The sequence below is a fragment of the Coregonus lavaretus genome (assembly GCF_964263955.1).
Source record: "Coregonus lavaretus genome assembly, chromosome: 10".
NCBI lineage: Eukaryota > Metazoa > Chordata > Actinopteri > Salmoniformes > Salmonidae > Coregonus > Coregonus lavaretus.
In genome coordinates, this window is record NC_139997.1 from 61545628 (window position 1) to 61564083 (window position 18456).

The 18456-nt window shown below is 40.4% G+C and overlaps 1 protein-coding gene across 1 annotated transcript; it reads left to right on the forward strand.

Moving 5' to 3' along the window:
• The first annotated feature begins 1341 nt into the window (after positions 1 to 1341).
• Positions 1342 to 17947, forward strand: sat2b (spermidine/spermine N1-acetyltransferase family member 2b). The gene is made up of 6 exons (XM_084170810.1): positions 1342 to 1494; positions 8953 to 9004; positions 9094 to 9177; positions 13724 to 13825; positions 14053 to 14093; positions 15893 to 17947. The coding sequence occupies exons 1-6, from the start codon at positions 1432 to 1434 to the stop codon at positions 16070 to 16072; spliced, it is 522 nt and encodes a 173-aa protein (XP_084026936.1). The 5' UTR covers positions 1342 to 1431; the 3' UTR covers positions 16073 to 17947.
• Positions 17948 to 18456: the final 509 nt, after the last annotated feature.

Genomic DNA, 18456 nt, shown 5'->3' on the forward strand with positions numbered 1-18456 from the left:
ATCATTGTTCATGTTTAGACAATTATTTTTCATACATCATGAATAAATACAGGTTAATGACACCTTTTCTACTATTACGTGGGGGACTTTTATATCGAACATTTCCCGAAATTCCGGGACCCGGGAGTACTATTTTAGTGTTGCTGATTGTGAAATCTTTATTAGTGGCATGACAGCAGCAATAGCTAAATACAAGCCACATTAAGACTTCCGGTTTTCGGATTTTTCCTTCAAAATAATGGTCCCCAGTAAAACGAAAGAAATATTTTTTGGCAGCTTTGCAAAAAATGTATAACTACATGGGGGAAAATCTAAACTAAAGAGGATTACTTTATATAAGATACATAATATTATAAGGTGGAGCACACTAAGCAATGGTTGGAGCTTAAGTAAATTAATGTCACGAACATAATAATACTTTTTAAAATAAATCGTTATTTTGATGGCATGATTCTTGTTTATTTACTATTGTTCAAGGATGCAATTTTGAAATGTAATGTTTAAGTCTTACTCTATTTTTGTTATATTGCACAAACAAATTGCACTGTACAGGAAAAACGATTGATTGTGTGTCTATAAAACCAGGGTCCAGTCTACTCACAAGAGTTCCTAGAATACAAAAATCAGATGAATTTGAACAAAAAGCTAGGTCATAGGAAGTGTTGCTGGACATTTACTGTGGTCAAAGAGCTTAAAATGGGGTGCCTGGACACTATCTAGTACAAATATAGCACTGTGCAGGAAAAAACAATTATTTGTGTCGATGGAAAAGTGGGGTAGGGAGTACTCTATATATGGTGTCATTTCATGGGGCTCTAAATAATACGGAGTGTTGCTGGCCTTTTACACCGCACGTTACATTGGCCACAATGCAAATCACTGTATATGGAATACATATAGGCTTATAGAGCGAAAACTATTCTAGGTGCTGCAGTAAAAGTACTCTAGGGAATACTCAGTAGGGTCTGCAGAATCAATACATGGTGTCATTTCATGGGTAACTGAATAATACAGAGTGTTGATGAACTTTTACTTTGGTCAAACAGCTTAAAATGTGGTGCCTGGACACTATATGGTACAAATATAGCACTGTACAGGAGAAACTATTATTTGTGCCGATGTTTCATTTTTAAGTTTTTCTTTCAGTAATTGGAGTGACTCCATTTCATCAGATTCCAAAAAGTTATGAATAATTGTTAATGTTTATTTCACATATAATGAATAAATACAGGCTATTGACACTTTCTACTATTACATGGATGACTTTTATTTAGAAAATGGCCGAAATTCCGTGAACCTGAAGTACTTATTTAGTGTCGCTGAGGAAACAGTGATAAAATCTTTCCCATTGATTTACAAGTCGATAACAGTCGAGTCGTTGCTGTGGGTTGTTTATACAGTATCCTACGTCCGTAAAATACAGGTTTCAAAATGAATTTTAAAGTCCGCGCTGCAAGAAAAGAGGATTGTAAGGATATATCTAGAATGATTATGGTGAGTTTGCTAAACAACGTCTCAATGTTGCTACAACGTTTCACACTCAACCTGTCACATGTTGCATGTTCAGTAAAAGTAATTTTGCTGCACTCACTGCTTTATTACATTATAGCAATCGCAAGCCAAATAGGCTATCATTCATAATAGCTGCATTTACATTGCAGCATAATTGCATATGTCCAAATTAAGTGTTAGGCTACTGCAGTTTGCTGAGTGCAGTGATTTTGCAGTTCAAGTGCAGATTTATTCATACATTCTGCAGTTTATGTAAGGAGGAAAGTAGAATATTGGTTATAAACCTGAGGTGCATTGTTTGATTAAATGTTTGTTACGTTGCGTAACGGCTTGTACTGTGTAGTCATTCGTCCAAAACGTTTTGCAACGAAAACCGAGACGTTTCACCTATGTGAAGCGAGCCACAATAACGATTAGCCACAATAGTGGAATTTGCGGTTTGCAAAAACTGTTGAAATCCCACTGTGGATGTATTAGACTGTATATTGCATTGGAGGCATACATGTATTGCAGGCCTTTGAATGTGGTAATTGAGGACTCATAAAAGGTCAGTTCGAGGTGTCCTTAAAAAAATGCACCTCCCCATTGTTAAACATATTTTCACATGACTCTACTCTTGTACATTATTTTTTTGTTGTTGCACCCCCCTCCCCCTCATTGAATTAACTCTAAATAATGTTTACGACCACAAATAACAATAACTGTAACAACCCTTAGCTACAGGCCAGAAGGTTGAGGGTTCGCCGAGCACCACAGACGAGAGTCTGCCTGCCTGTTTTATTACACTACGATCAGAGCCAGCTGCAGACAATGATCAGCTAGGGGGTAATCCGATTTTCAACATTTTGATGCTATATTTATAATTATATAAAATAATGCAAAAATAAAATCCACCAACAGGTTTCTGTGCCAATGCACCACACAACCAATAAGCGAAGCATAACTGCATACCAGTTACCGACTTCGGGCGCTTCAACATCATGGTTTGCGTTTTCAACACCACAATTAAATAGAGTATGTCAATCTTGACAAACAGGAAATACATCCCTCCCTACCGTGTACCAGTATCTAAGGCTTGGCTTGACAATCTTCAAATGTCATTCAACTTTTTGGTGTTTTGTAACAGGTGTCTCTTTCCCTTCCTCAAATGGCTGGTGTACAGTTTGGATGCTGGAATTACTGTATATTAGAGTGGAGTGGACAAACGTGTGCAGGTAGCTTACAGGAGACTTAAAGTAGCCTAATCAGTTGAAAACATTGTGACATTAATGCACACATAAAAGGTAATACATTTTAAAGTTAAATGACAAATATTTAGGCTATATTGAAGCGTTATGGTTCTAGGTGTGCAAAGAATAGCCGATAGGAGAGGAGGCAGAGCGCATGTTAAGCTTTCCTGAATAACTGGGCCTGCTACATTGGTCTATGCATGCCTGAGTTGAGCACTGTGTCATTTTGGCACATTTAGCCTAATGCTGACCTGCACAGCTAGCCATGATGATATCCGGTAATATATTCTAATCAGCCAGTTGTTCATGAAAATGTACTTAACAGAAGTCCAACGGCATGTTCTGATAATCAAAGCAACTAGAGTACATCTATTTGACTGGTCATAGCTCACAGTGTAGAGTGTCTATCTCCTCATAATTGTTGCATATTGTGGCAAGGGTTCAAATCCCACATTCTGTTTTTTCCCTCCTTTGAAATGTAGAATTACATTTTTGTTAGTGTGTTGAGAAGGAAAGTGCAGCCAACAGCTTGAAAATGAAGATTAAAGGCCGGTACAAGCTCCACTCCGTTGATCTATGTGCGTGCATGCACGTGGGTGGAGTCGTTTTTTGGGGGGCAGCGCACTCTTCGTTGTGTTCCACCCAGAGAGGAAGTCTGCCTTGTGTAGTGCATATCCACTAGGGGGCTTGGGGAGCCAGAGTAGCTTAAAAAGCAAGAGGGGCTGAGGCCCTCTTTTTGACTCCAGCTAGTGACGACATTTGAACTTCCGATCCGGTGATATGCCTGTTTACAAATACTAGCTAGCTAGCAACATGTCAGCCTAGTATGGTGTTATGCTTTACAACACTACTTTTTAGCCACAGAAGCAGATGCAAACATGTATCTTTTTGAATTGCTGCAAAATGGGCAGAAATCGCCAAAGACTTTGGGGATAGTTGGAATTATCGGTTTTGTTCAGGGAGCTGTCGACGGAAAACATACACTACCGTTTTGTCCATTAAAATAACATCAAATTGATCAGAAATACAGTGTAGACATTGTTAATGTTGTAAATGGCTATTGTAGCTGGAAACGGCTGATTTTTTATGGAATATCTACATAGGCGTACAGAGGCCCATTATCAGCAACCATCAGTCCTGTGTTCCAATGGCACGTTGTGTTTGCTAATCCAAGTTGATTATTTTAAAAGGCTAATTGATCATTAGAAAACTATTTTGCAATTATGTTAGCACAGCTGAAAACTGTTGTGCTGATTAAAGAAGCAATAAAACTGGCCTTCTTGAGACTAGTTGAGTATCTGGAGCATCAGCAATTGTGGGTTCGATTACAGGCTCAAAATAGCCAGAAACAAAGAACTTTCTCCTGAAACTCGTCAGTCTATTCTTATTCTGAGAAATTAAGGCTATTCCATGCGAGAAATTGCCAAGAAACTGAAGATCTCGTACAACGCTGTGTACTACTCCCTTCACAGAACAGCGCAAACTGGCTATAACCAGAATAGAAAGAGGAGTGGGAGGCCCCGGTGTACAACTGAGCAAGAGGACAAATACATTAGAGTGTCTAGTTTGAGAAACAGACGCCTCACAGGTCCTCAACTGGCAGCTTCATTAAATAATATCCGCAAAACACCAGTCTCAACGTCAACAGTGAAGATGCGACTCTGGGATGCTGACCTTCTAGGCAGAGTTGCAAAGAAAAAGCCATATCTCAGACTGGCCAATAAAAAGAAAAGATTAAGATGGGCAAAGAACACTGGACTTTTTCTTTGTAATGTTGTGTCGAGTAAACGTTGCTAATTATGCTGTGTGACCAAGGAGAACCCGCTGACGCTGTATTTTCATCATAAAGGTTTATTCAGAACAAAGGGTTACAGCGTCGATTTACAGATACCTGCAGATACCTGGAGATTAATCGCCCCATCTCAAATCTAATTTTGCTGTCGTCCTTTGTCCCAACTGTGGTATATATTCTATGTAATCTGATATGGGTGTTCCCTTACAGACCAATCACCTGTCTCCACACAACAGACTTCCTCTGTTCTATGGTGTGTCCCCACAAAACTACTCCCTGGGCTAAATAAACCTCCTATCAGGTTCCACTTTGAAAACATTAGCAAAGTCATAATTCCTCAGATACTACAGCAACTCTGCCTAGGTCAGCATCCCGGAGTTGCCTCTTCACTGTTGATGTTGAGTCTGGTGTTTTGCGGGTGAACACAAAGCCAATCCAGTTGTCAGACAATTAGGTGGGACACACACACCAGCAGCAGCCCCACTCCTAGTCTCCTTCACCAGTTTCAGATTGTGAACATACCGGTCCCGAATCTTTCTCCATGTATCGGTGTTCAAATTTTGTGATAACTCCCTCCAGCTGTTGTCCGAATACGACCGCATCGAAGGATTGTGAAGGTTCTCGTATTTTCACCAGCTCGCACAGACACTCCTCAAAACTGGACAAAGACATTGCGCATAGCAAATGCATCGAACGACGGAGCATTTTTCAAGGAGACGAAAAAAACGAATTGCAACACTGCACTATGCATCGTCGGCCCTGTTTGCACCTTGTCCGTAGACCCCTTTAGAATTAGTTTAATAAAGAGATACATCTTTCTTGAGCCTTGCGGACAAACACGCTGCTATGGCCTAATAGTCATATTGCATAGGCTATATAACATGGACGTGTACACCTAAATATAGGCCTACAACGTTTTATATTAAGGATGGGCACGTTATTAGAATATCCAAAAATACGTTAGTATTCAATTTCTTGGGAGAGTATACATTTTTTAGAATAAAAACATATATAGGCCTATTTTAACAATGAAAAGGCTTTGACTAAAATTAAATAAGTATCTACAGTGAGGGAAAAAAGAATTTGATCCCCTGCTGATTTTGTACGTTTGCCCACTGACATAGAAATGATCAGTCTATAATTTTAATGGTAGGTTTATTTGAACAGTGAGAGACAGAATAACAACAACAAAATCCAGAAAAATGCATGTCAAAAATGTTATACATTTATTTGCATTTTAATGAGGGAAATAAGTATTTGACCCCCTCTCAATCAGAAAGATTTCTGGCTCCCAGGTGTCTTTTATACAGGTAATGAGCTGAGATTAGGAGCACACTCTTAAAGGGAGTGCTCCTAATCTCAGCTTGTTACCTGTATAAAAGACACCTGTCCACAGAAGCAATCAATCAATCAGATTCCAAACTCTCCACCATAGCCAAGACCAAAGAGCTCTCTAAGGATGTCAGGAACAAGATTGTAGACCTACACAAGGCTGGAATGGGCTACAAGACTATCGCCAAGCAGCTTGGTGAGAAGGTGACAACAGTTGGTGCGATTATTCGCAAATGGAAGAAACACAAAATAACTGTCAATCTCCCTCGGCCTGGGGCTCCATGCAAGATCTCACCTTGTGGAGTTGCAATGATCATGAGAACGATGAGGAATCAGCCCAGAACTACACGGGAGGATCTTGTCAATGATCTCAAGGCAGCTGGGACCATAGTCACCAAGAAAACAATTGGTAACACACGACGCCGTGAAGGACTGAAATCCTGCAGCGCCCGCAATGTCCCCCTGCTCAAGAAAGCACATATACAGGGCCATCTGAAGTTTGCCAATGAACATCTGAATGATTCAGAGGAGAACTGGGTGAAAGTGTTGTGGTCAGATGAGACCAAAATCGATCTCTTTGCCATCAACTCAACTTGCTGTGTTTGGAGGAGGAGGAATGCTGCCAATGACCCCAAGAACACCATCTCCACCGTCCTTCATGGAGGTGGAAACATTATGCTTTGGGGGTGTTTTTCTGCTAAGGGGACAGGACAACTTCACCGCATCAAAGGGACGATGGACGGGGCCATGTACCGTCAAATCTTGGGTAAGAACCTCCTTCCCTCAGCCAGGGCATTGAAAATGGGTCGTGGATGGGTATTCCAGCATGACAATGACCCAAAACACACGGCCAAGGCAACAAAGGAGTGGCTCAAGAAGAAGCACATTAAGTTCCTGGAGTGGCCTAGCCAGTCTCCAGACCTTAATCCCATAGAAAATCTGTGGAGGGAGCTGAAGGTTCGAGTTGCCAAACGTCAGCCTTGAAACCTTAATGACTTGGAGAAGATCTGCAAAGAGGAGTGGGACAAAATCCCTCCTGAGATGTGTGCAAACCTGGTGGCTAACTACAAGAAACGTCTGACCTCTGTGATTGCCAACAAGGGTTTTGCCATCAAGTACTAAGTCATGTTTTGCAGAGGGGTCAAATACTTATTTCCCTCATTAAAATGCAAATCAATTTATAACATTTTTGACATGCGTTTTTTTCAGGATTTTTTTGTTCTTATTCTGTCTCTCACTGTTCAAATAAACATACCATTAAAATTATAGACTGATTATGTCTTTGTCAGTGGGCAAACGTACAAAATCAGCAGGGGATCAAATACTTTTTCCCCTCACTGTACCTAGGCTTTTAACCATTACTTTATCCTTAAAAAAAGCACATTTGGCAACGATTGGACGCTCATATCTCTGTCTTCTTTGTCCGAAACGGTGTACACGTTCGAGTTGGATTTTGTCGATAGCCTCGAGTGGGATTTGAAGCGCTGTAAGAAAGAAGTCCTTCACAATTTTTTCTGTAACTTCTTCTTTTTCCCGGATACCCGTAAGTACTAGATTTTCTCTCATCAATCTAGTTTGTATCTCTAGTAAGGCTTCTCTCAGAAAGTTGTTCTCCTTTTTAAGTTCCTTAACGTCCGTTTCCATCCTAGTGACTGTCCCTTTTAGTTTTTTGGTATCGCTCTCTATTATCGCAGCTTTTCCGTCACTCATTTCAAGACTCGCCTTCAACTCTTTTACATCATTAATGACAGAATCTAGTATGCCCAGTTTGTCATTTATTGATTTCAACAGGTCGCTTTCCAATCATCTGTATCAGTCGAGGAGTCGCGTTTTCTCTTGGAGATTGATTCTCCTCGTTTATCTTCCATCATGTTTGGGTGTTGCGTGTTGTTGTAATATTTGTAGATACATTTCTCTAGTGTTTCAATATTCAAATTTGATCTCCTGCTGTCCCATAGTAATGAACGTGCCGGGAGTCGGGACGACACAGACAGGCAGGCAGCGTTTCTCAGCCAGTCGAAATCATGAGTCAGCTGGCATCATTTTTATGGATATATACAAAAAAATGTCAATTGAAAAAGGTACAATGAAACTAATTTGCAGTCTTTTTATCGTCAGTTTGAAGTGATTGTGTTACTGTAGCTGTGTTGTTGGCTAGCTCCTCTGAACAACAGTGTCCTGACAAGTGAGCACATTTTCTATGCCAGTCGAAATCGCGCCTCATTAGCTCATTGTTATGGGTGTATCCAAATAAATGTCACTAGAAAATAGCTACTTATTCTGCTGTTATTCTGGTTGCACTTTTTGACGTGAATGTAAGTTAGCCGTAGATGGCTAGCTAGCAAGCAAGGGATAAGAACATTGCCAGCCAGTATGACAATGGAACATTTAGAACGAACGACTGGGTCGCGTCCATAGATACAGAACAAAAAGACTGAACGACTGGGTCGCGTTTGCCGGCCCTCGACCTAACAACACCTGTGCCAATATATCCTCCAAACACCGGCTTCTCGGGCATTATCACTTAATAAGTTACTGTAACGATGTATTCCGTACTGCCTAAATTGCATAATAGTGCATATTAATTTAATAAATGTTACTTTAATTTGAATCATCCCTGAAAATGTCATAACAATATGACCACCCTATCTTGAGATATTGAAAGATACAGAAAGTGTTGAATTTAAGATTCCAGACAGGTGATTTGGTGCCTTATAGAAAGGGATTATCATTGACCTTTTTGACGTTTTCCGATTACTTGAAAATAAGATCTCAGCAATAGTAAGTTATATCCTCATGAAATAAAGTGTTCTGTGTTTCTGAGAAGCTGCTCTATATCATGGAATACAAAGTATAACACCAGAACCAAAGTTTTATTTTGACCCCTAACACCCTACTTATATGGGAAGTGGAGGGGTCCGCTATTGGCCATTGCTCTTGTCAGTCTATGACAGACATTGTGTCATTGGATCTTCCTGAGACTCTGCCCCATAGTGAGACAACATCATAGAACCATGGTTACTTTAAGTAACCTTAAGTTTCTTCATGTAGACCTACTGTCTTATTACATTTGTCTATTTCTCTTAGGAGTTGGCTGTGTATGAGAAAATGCCAGACCAGGTGAAGATTTCTCATGAAGGTTATTTTACAACTTTTGCCAGTAATTTAAAGTTATTTCTTTAAACTTGAACCTGAACTTAACCTGTCTCCGTTTCTCTGTCACCCCAGAGTTGGAGCGTGATGGGTTCTCTCCAAACCCCTTCTATGAATGCCTGATCGCAGAAGTGCCAGATGAACACAAGACCAAAGATGGTAAAAGATCTGCATTTCAATGCAACTTAATGCCTGTACATGTGAAAATGTATTGTGCTTATATGGAAGCTCATATGTTCATATCTAATTTTATCAGATTGCAGTGCCTAATCATAAGTATTCACCCCCCTTGGATTTCTTCACATTTTATTGTGTTACAACAAAGTGGGATTAAAATGGATTTAATTGTCATTGTTTGTCAAAGATCTACACAAAATACTCTGTGAAAGTGGAAGAGAAAATCTAACATAAAAATAAAAAAATCTGCTGTTAGTCTTTTGGGGTACGACTAAGAGCTTTGCAATATTTGCCCATTATTCTTTTCAAGATTCTTTAAGCTTCAGTCAGTTTGGTTGTTGATCATTGCTAGACCGCCATTTTCAATTCTCGCCATAGATTTCCCAGCAGATATAAGTCAAAACTTTAACTAAGCCACTCGGGAACATTCATTGTCTTTTTGGTAAGCAACTCCAGTGTAAATACGTCTCCCAGTGTCTGGTGAAAAGCAGACTGAACCAGATTTTCCTCTAGGATTTTCTCTGCGGTTTTCTTAGTCCTTGCCAATGACAAGCATACCCATAACGTAATTCAGCCACCACCATGCTTGAAAAATATGGGGAGTGGTTCTGAGTGATGTATTGTGTTGGATTTGCCCCAAACATAACTCTTTGTATTCAGGACAAAAAGTTAATTCCTTTGCCAAATTCTTTGCAGTATTACTTTCGTGCCTTGTTGCAAACAGGATGCATGTTTTGGAATATTATTCTGTACAGGCTTCATTCTTTTCACTCTGTCATTTAGGTTAGTATTGTGGAGTAACTACAGTGCCTTGCAAAAGTATTCATCCCCCTTGGCATTTTTCCTATTTTGTTGCATTACAACCTGTAATTTAAATTGATTTTTATTTGGATTTCATGTAATGGACATACACAAAATAGTCCAAATTGGTGAAGTGAAATGAAAAAAATAACTTGTTTCAAAAAATTATAAAAAATTAATAACGGAAAAGTGGTGCGTGCATATGTATTCACTCCCTTTGCTATGAAGCCCCTAAATAAGATCTGGTGCAACCAATTACCTTCAGAAGTCACATAATTAGTTAAATAAAGTCCACCTGTGTGCAATCCAAGTGTCACATGATCTGTCACATGATCTCAGTATATATACACCTGTTCTGAAAGGCCCCAGAGTCTGCAACACCACTAAGTAAGGGGCACCACCAAGCAAGCGGCACCATGAAGACCAAGGAGCTCGCCAAACAGGACAGGGACAAAGTTGTGGAGAAGTACAAATCAGGGTTGGGTTATAAAAAAATATCAGAAACTTTGAACATCCCACGGAGTACCATTAAATCCATTATTTAAAAATGGAAAGAATATGGCACAACAACAAACCTGCCAAGAGAGGGCCGCCCACCAAAACTCACGGACCAGGCAAGGAGGGCATTAATCAGAGAGGCAACAAAGAAACCAAAGATAACCCTGAAGGAGCTGCAAAGCTCCACAGCGGAGATTGGAGTATCTGTCCATAGGACCACATTAAGCCCGTACACTCCACCGAGCTGGGCTTTACAGAAGAGTGGGCAGAAAAAAGCCATTGCTTAAAGAAAAAAATGAGCAAACGCGTTTGGTGTTCGCCAAAAGCCATGTGGGAGACACCTCAAACATATGGAAGAAGGTACTCTGGTCAGATGAGACTAAAATTGAGCTTTTTGGCCATCAAGGAAAACGCTATGTCTGGCACAAACCCAACACCTCCCATCACCCCGAGAACACCATCCCCACAGTGAAGCATGGTGGTGGCAGCATCATGCTGTGGGGATGTTTTTCATCGGCAGGGACTGGGAAACTGGTCAGAATTTAAGGAATGATGGATGGCGCTAAATACAGGGAAATTCTTCAGGGAAACCTGTTTCAGTCTTCCAGATTTGAGACTGGGACGGAGGTTCACCTTCCAGCAGGACAATGACCCTAAGCATACTGCTAAAGCAACACTTGAGTGGTTTAAGAGGAAACATTTAAATGTCTTGGAATGGCCTATTCAAAGCCCAGACCTCAATCCAATTGAGAATCTGTGGTATGACTTCAAGATTGCTGTACACCAGCGGAACCCATCCAACTTGAAGGAGCTGGAGCAGTTTTGCCCCCTGAAGAATGGGCAAAAATCCCAGTGGCTAGATATGCCAAGCTTATAGAGACATACCCCAAGAGACTTGCAGCTGTAATTGCTGCAAAAGGTGGCTCTACAAAGTATTTACTTTGGGGGGGGGGTGAATAGTTCTGCACGCTCAAGTTTTCTGTTTTTTTGTTTTATTTCTTGTTTGTTTCACAATAAAAAATATCTTGCATCTTCAAAGTGGTAGGCATGCTGTGTAAATCAAAGGATACAAACCCCCCAAAAAATCAATTTTAATTCTAGGTTGTAAGGCAACAAAATAGGAAAAATGCCAAGGGGTGGGAATACTTTCGCAAGCCACCACCAAACTTTTGCCTGTAATGATTAAACTAGGGACTTTTCTCAATTCGTTTTGCTAACTCCTCTGTCCTCCATCCTCTCCTTGCCTCATTTTGAAAAAGGTAAAAGGTAATCGAGGAGAGACGGCGAGAAGAAGGAACTTGGACGGAAATGCGCTTGTTTGAAATGAGACAGTCCTTCACCACTCGCGTGTCAAATTACGTTTAAAGGGGTATTCAAGTGATAAAAACTAATTAAGTTAGTTGTGCAAGACATTTTATAGATAAAACGATAAGTAGCATATTGTTTTTAAATGTGTGCATGTTTTCTCCTCTGACAATACAACAGCTGATTCAGAGGGGGTGTGGCAGATATCAAAACTCTTCCGCGGTAGGATACACTTGTACTTCCTCGCCAAAAGTAGGCTATCGAAGAGGGGAGGACCGTCTTTCGTTTGCCTACTAATTAATTGACACAGTCATCGACCACTTATCGGTTTCCGGGTCACGGAGGAGAGAGGACCCCTAGGTGTTGACCTAGGAGTACTGAGTATTATCTATGCATAGTCACTTTAACTCCTACATCAACATATTACCTCAATTACCTCGACTAACCTGTGCCCCCGCACATTGACTCTGTACCGGTTCCCCCTGTATATAGCCTCGCTACTGTTATTTTACTGCTGCTCTTTCATTCTTTTTCATTTTTATTTTTTAGTTATCTATTTTTTACTTAACACTTATTTTTATTAAAACTGCATTGTTGGTTAAGGGCTTGTAAGTAAGCATTTCACTGTAAGGTCTACACCTGTTGTATTCGGCGCATGTGACAAGTAACATTTGATTTGATTTGAACCACTGATCCATTCATAGCTCTTTGTCTTTTGTCAAGGTTAAGGATATTCACACACAGTGCTTTTAACATACAGTGCCTTAAGAAAGTATTCATACCGCATTTTGTTGTGTTACAGCCTGAATTCAAAATGTATTCAATTGTTGCTTTTTTCACCCATCTACACACAATACCACAGGAACATTCAATGTCGTCTTGGTAAGCAACTCCAGTTGCACTTCATAGGTGTAAGCAATAGGGTGAATGCACCTTTTAAGTAAATCTCAGCTCTGTTATTGATCATAGTGATTCAGGAGTATCTTTAAAACAAGTTAATATGCCCCACCAACATTAGACAACTATACAAAAGCCCTTAAATTGTTGAAATAAGTCAATCAAATCAATGACAACTAACACAGACATGGTAGCGTGGTAGGAAGATCTGAATTCTGTGAACCAAGAGGGTGTGAGTTCAAACCCAGGTAACCCAGGTAAACTTCCAGGTTAAGCGAGCAGTGTGTCAAGAAGCAGCGCGGCTTGGTGGGTTATGTTTTGGGAATGAGACAAGGTCGTAACTACCAATTGGATATGACGAAATTGGGGAGAAAATTGGGTAATCAAATCTATACTGTAAGTATGTTAAAAGCATTGTGTGAGTATCCCTAACCTTGCCAACAGACAAAAAGAGCTGTGAATGAATTGGTGGTTCACCAATCAGGGCATTGATGGGCTTGGCAACAGTAACAAGGTGTGATGTGTAATGAAACAAAAAAATGTGGGACCATCAGGAAACGTCCTGACAACTGATACACAGAAATGTTCTTGCAACGTTCCCATGAAACGTGTCTAGAACATTCATATTGTATATTCTGAGAACATGGCAACCATGTTCTGTGTATGTTTGGTGGAACGTTGATGGAATATTTTCCTAACCCTCAGAAAACTGGACACATTAATGTTCTTGCAACGTCCCATAAAACGTGTCTAGAACATTTAATGTTGTATATTCTGAAAACATTGTAATCACACTCTAGATAAGTTCTGCTTGACATTAAGGGAATGTTCTCCTAACTTTAACACCAAAACATTCTAAAATGGCTCTCAGAAGATTTCTGCTATCATAGATAGAATGTTCTCCTAACTAACGGAAAACTGGACGCTCAAACATTAGGGGAACATTACGGTAACATTACAAAAACGTTCTCTTTTCCTAGAATTGTTAGTTGGGTATCAGCTGACACTGCTTGTTTGTTGTGTGAAGGGTACACCATCGTTGGGTACGCCCTTTACTTCTACACCTACAGCACATGGAAAGGGCGGTCAGTGTACATGGAGGACCTCTATGTAATGCCTGACTTTAGAGGTAAATATGCATGTACACTTATTAGCTATTATCAACAGTATTTGTAAAGTTAATAATTGAATCAGCCAAATGTTCTACCAGATGAATTGAAAGAAAGAAATAAATTATGTATAGAAAGACAGGTTTTGCATTTTGTGTTTAAACTTGGGAATGATTTGAGAAAGTACTGCTGTTAGGCTAGAAAGGCTCCATCTCATGTCTGTTTCTGTTTAATGTTCTCCCTGTAGGAAAAGGCATTGGAAAGGGACTGATGGCCAAAGTAGCTCAGGTCGGTTTCATGTTACACTGTATGGCTGATCTCAACTGAAACTACTGCAGTAGTTCATACATCTACAGTGGGGAAAAAAAGTATTTAGTCAGCCACCAATTGTGCAAGTTCTCCCACTTAAAAAGATGAGAGAGGCCTGTCATTTTCATCATAGGTACACGTCAACTATGACAGACAGAATTAGGAAAGAAAATCCAGAAAATCACATTGTATAATTTTTAATGAATTTATTTGCAAATTATGGTGGAAAATAAGTATTTGGTCAATAACAAAAGTTTCTCAATACTTTGTTATATACCCTTTGTTGGCAATGACACAGGTCAAACGTTTTCTGTAAGTCTTCACAAGGTTTTCACACACTGTTGCTGGTATTTTGGCCCATTCCTCCATGCAGATCTCCTCTAGAGCAGTGATGTTTTGGGGCTGTCGCTGGGCAACACGGACTTTCAACTCCCTCCAAAGATTTTCTATGGGGTTGAGATCTGGAGACTGGCTAGGCCACTCCAGGACCTTGAAATGCTTCTTACGAAGCCACTCCTTTGTCGCCCGGGCGGTGTGTTTGGGATCATTGTCATGCTGAAAGACCCAGCCACGTTTCATCTTCAATGCCCTTGCTGATGGAAGGAGATTTTCACTCAAAATCTCACGATACATGGCCCCATTCATTCTTTCCTTTACACGGATCAGTCGTCCTGGTCCCTTTTCAGAAAAACAGCCCCAAAGCATGATTTTTCCACCCCCATGCTTCACAGTAGGTATGGTGTTCTTTGGATGCAACTCAGCATTCTTTGTCCTCCAAACACGACAAGTTGAGTTTTTACCAAAAAGTTATATTTTGGTTTCATCTGACCATATGACATTCTCCCAATCCTCTTCTGGATCATCCAAATGCACTCTAGCAAACTTCAGACGGGCCTGGACATGTACTGGCTTAAGCAGGGGGACACGTCTGGCACTGCAGGATTTGAGTCCCTGGCGGCGTAGTGTGTTACTGATGGTAGGCTTTGTTACTTTGGTCCCAGCTCTCTGCAGGTCATTCACTAGGTCCCCCCGTGTGGTTCTGGGATTTTTGCTCACCGTTCTTGTGATCATTTTGACCCCACGGGGTGAGATCTTGCGTGGAGCCCCAGATCGAGGGAGATTATCAGTATGTCTTCCATTTCATAATAATTGCTCCCACAGTTGATTTCTTCAAACCAAGCTGCTTACCTATTGCAGATTCAGTCTTCCCAGCCTGGTGCAGGTCTACAATTTTGTTTCTGGTTCCTTTGACAGCTCTTTGGTCTTGGCCATAGTGGAGTTTGGAGTGTGACTGTTTGAGGTTGTGGACAGGTGTCTTTTAAACTGATAACAAGTTCAAACAGGTGCCATTAATACAGGTAACGAGTGGAGGACAGAGGAGCCTCTTAAAGAAGAAGTTACAGGTCTGTGAGAGCCAGAAATCTTGCTTGTTTGTAGGTGACCAAATACTTATTTTCCACCATAATTTGCAAATAAATTCATTAAAAATCCTACAATGTGATTTTCTGGGAAAAAAAATCTCAATTTGTCTGTCATAGTTGACGTGTACATATGATGAAAATTACAGGCCTCTCTCATCTTTTTAAGTGGGAGAACTTGCACAATTGTTGGCTGACTAAATACTTTTTTCCCCCACTGTATCTACCATCTTGGTTATTATGTATTATTGACATTGTGTGATAAGAAGGTTAATTTATTGCCATTGAACCACATCTCTGAATAGAAGTGATGCTGTGTTCTCTCTATGATTGATTAGATGTGTCTGGTTGCCTCTCTAGGTAGGGGTGGAGAAGCAGTGTGTGCGGCTGCAGTTATCTGTCCTAGACTGGAACAAACCATCACTAGACTTCTACGTTGCCAAGGGTGCCGAGGACCTGACTGCCAAAGAAGGTTGGCACTTCTTACGGTTTGATGGACAATCCCTGGACACATTAGCTAAGGAAGCACCTAAAGATTAGAGCATTTTATAGGCCTTGGTCTAGTTTCTTTCCCGCCATAACATCACACAGTGGACAGGTTAATTTTGCATTGGTGTGTGGAGATTTCACTTTTCACTTTAGGACCAATGGAAGGGTCTAAAATGAGGAAACTCCGCTCAGCTGGGGCACCGGGCGATGCAACGCAAACTCTCCCAGTCCTTCTTTATGTTTTATATGCATTTAAATATAGTCAAACATGATGACATTTTTTTTATATATACAGTTGAAGTCGGAGGTTTACATACACCTTAGCCAAATACATTTAAACTCAGTTTTTCACAATTCCTGACATTTAATCCTAGTAAAAATTCCCTGTCTTAGGTCAGTTAGGATCACCACTTTATTTTAAGAATGTGAAATGTCAGAATAATACTAGAGAGATTATTTATTTCAGCTTTTATTTCTTTCATCACATTCCCAGTGGGTCAGAAGTTTACATACACTCAATTCGTATTTGGTAGCATTGCCTTTAAATTGTTTAACTTGGGACAAACGTTTCGGGTAGTCTTCCACATGCTTCCCACAATAAGTTGGGTGAATTTGGGCCCATTCCTCCTGACAGAGCTGGTGTAACTGAGTCAGGTTTGTAGGCCTCCTTGCTCACACACGCTTTTTCAGTTCTTCCCACACATTTTCTATAGGATTGAGGTCAGGGCTTTGTCATGGCCACTCCAATACCTTGACTTTGTTGTCCTTAAGCCATTTTGCCACAACTTTGGAAGTATGCTTGGGGTCATTGACCATTTGGAAGACCCATTTGCGACCAAGCTTTAACTTCCTGACTGATGTCTTGAGATGTTGCATCCACATAATTTTCCTTCCTCATGATGCCATCTATTTTGTGAAGTGCACCAGTCCCTCCTGCAGCAAAGCAACCCCACAGCATGATGCTGCCACCCCACGGTTGGGATGGTGTTCTTCGGCTTGCAAGCCTTCCCCTTTTTCCTCCAAACATAACGATGGTCATTATGGCCAAACAGTTCTATTTTTGTTTCATCAGGCCAGAGGACATTTCTCCAAAAAGTATGATCTTTGTCCCCATGTGCAGTTGCAAACTGTAGTCTGGCTTTTTGTTGGCGGTTCTGGAGCAGTGGCTTCTTCCTTGCTGAGCGGCCTTTCAGGTTGTGTCGATATAGGACTTGTTTTACTGTGGATATAGATACTTTTGTACCGGTTTCCTCCAGCATCTTCACAAGGTCCTTTGCTGTTGTTCTGGGATTGATTTGCACTTTTCGCACCAAAGTACATTAATCTCTAGGAGACAGAACGCGTGTCCTTCCTGAGCGGTATGACAGCTGGTCCCATGGTGTTTATACTTGCGTACTATTGTTCGTACAGGTGAACTTGGTACCTTCAGATATTTGGAAATTGCTCCCAAGGATGAACCATACTTGTGGAGGTCTACAATTTATTTCTTGAGGTCTTGGCTGATTTATTTTGATTTTCCCATGATGTCAAGCAAAGAGTCACTGAGTTAGAACGTAGGCCTTGAAATACATCCACAGGTACACCTCCAATTGACTCAAATGATGTCAATTAGCCTATCAGAAGCTTCTAAAGCCATGACATCTTTTTCTGGAATTTTGCAAGCTGTTTAATGGTACAGTCAACTTAGTGTATGTAAACTTCTGACCCACTGGAATTGTGAAACAGTGAATTATAAGTCAAATAATCGGTCTGTAAACAATTGTTGGAAATATTACTTGTGTCATGCACAAAGTAATGTCCTAACCGACTTGCCAAAACTATAGTTTGTTAACAAAAAATGTGTGGAGTGGTTGAAAAACAAGTTTTAATGACTCCAACCTAAGTGTATTTTAAAATGTCCGACTTCAACTGTATATATACACTACCGGTCAAAAGTTTTAGAACACCTACATATTCAAGGGTTTTTCTTTATTTGTACTATTTTCTACATTGTATAATAATAGTGAATACATAAAAACTATGAAAAAACACATGGAATCATGTCATAACCAAAGAAATGTTAAACAAATCAAAATATATTTTCTATTTGAGATTCTTCAAATAGCCACCCTTTCCCTTGATGACAGCTTTGCACACTCTTGGCATTCTCTCAACCAGCTTCACCTGGAATGCTTTTCCAACAGTCTTGAAGGAGTTCCCACATATACTGAGAACTTGTTGGCTGCTTTTCCTTCACTCTGCGGTCTGACTCATCCCAAACCATCTCAATTTGGTTGAGGTCGGGGGATTGTGGAGGCCAGGTCATCTGATGCAGCACACCATCACTCTCCTTCTTGGTCAAATAGCCATTACACAGCCTGGAGGTGTGTTGGGTCAATGTCCTGTTGAAAAACAAATGAGAGTCTCACTAAGCCCAAACCAGATGGGATGGCGTA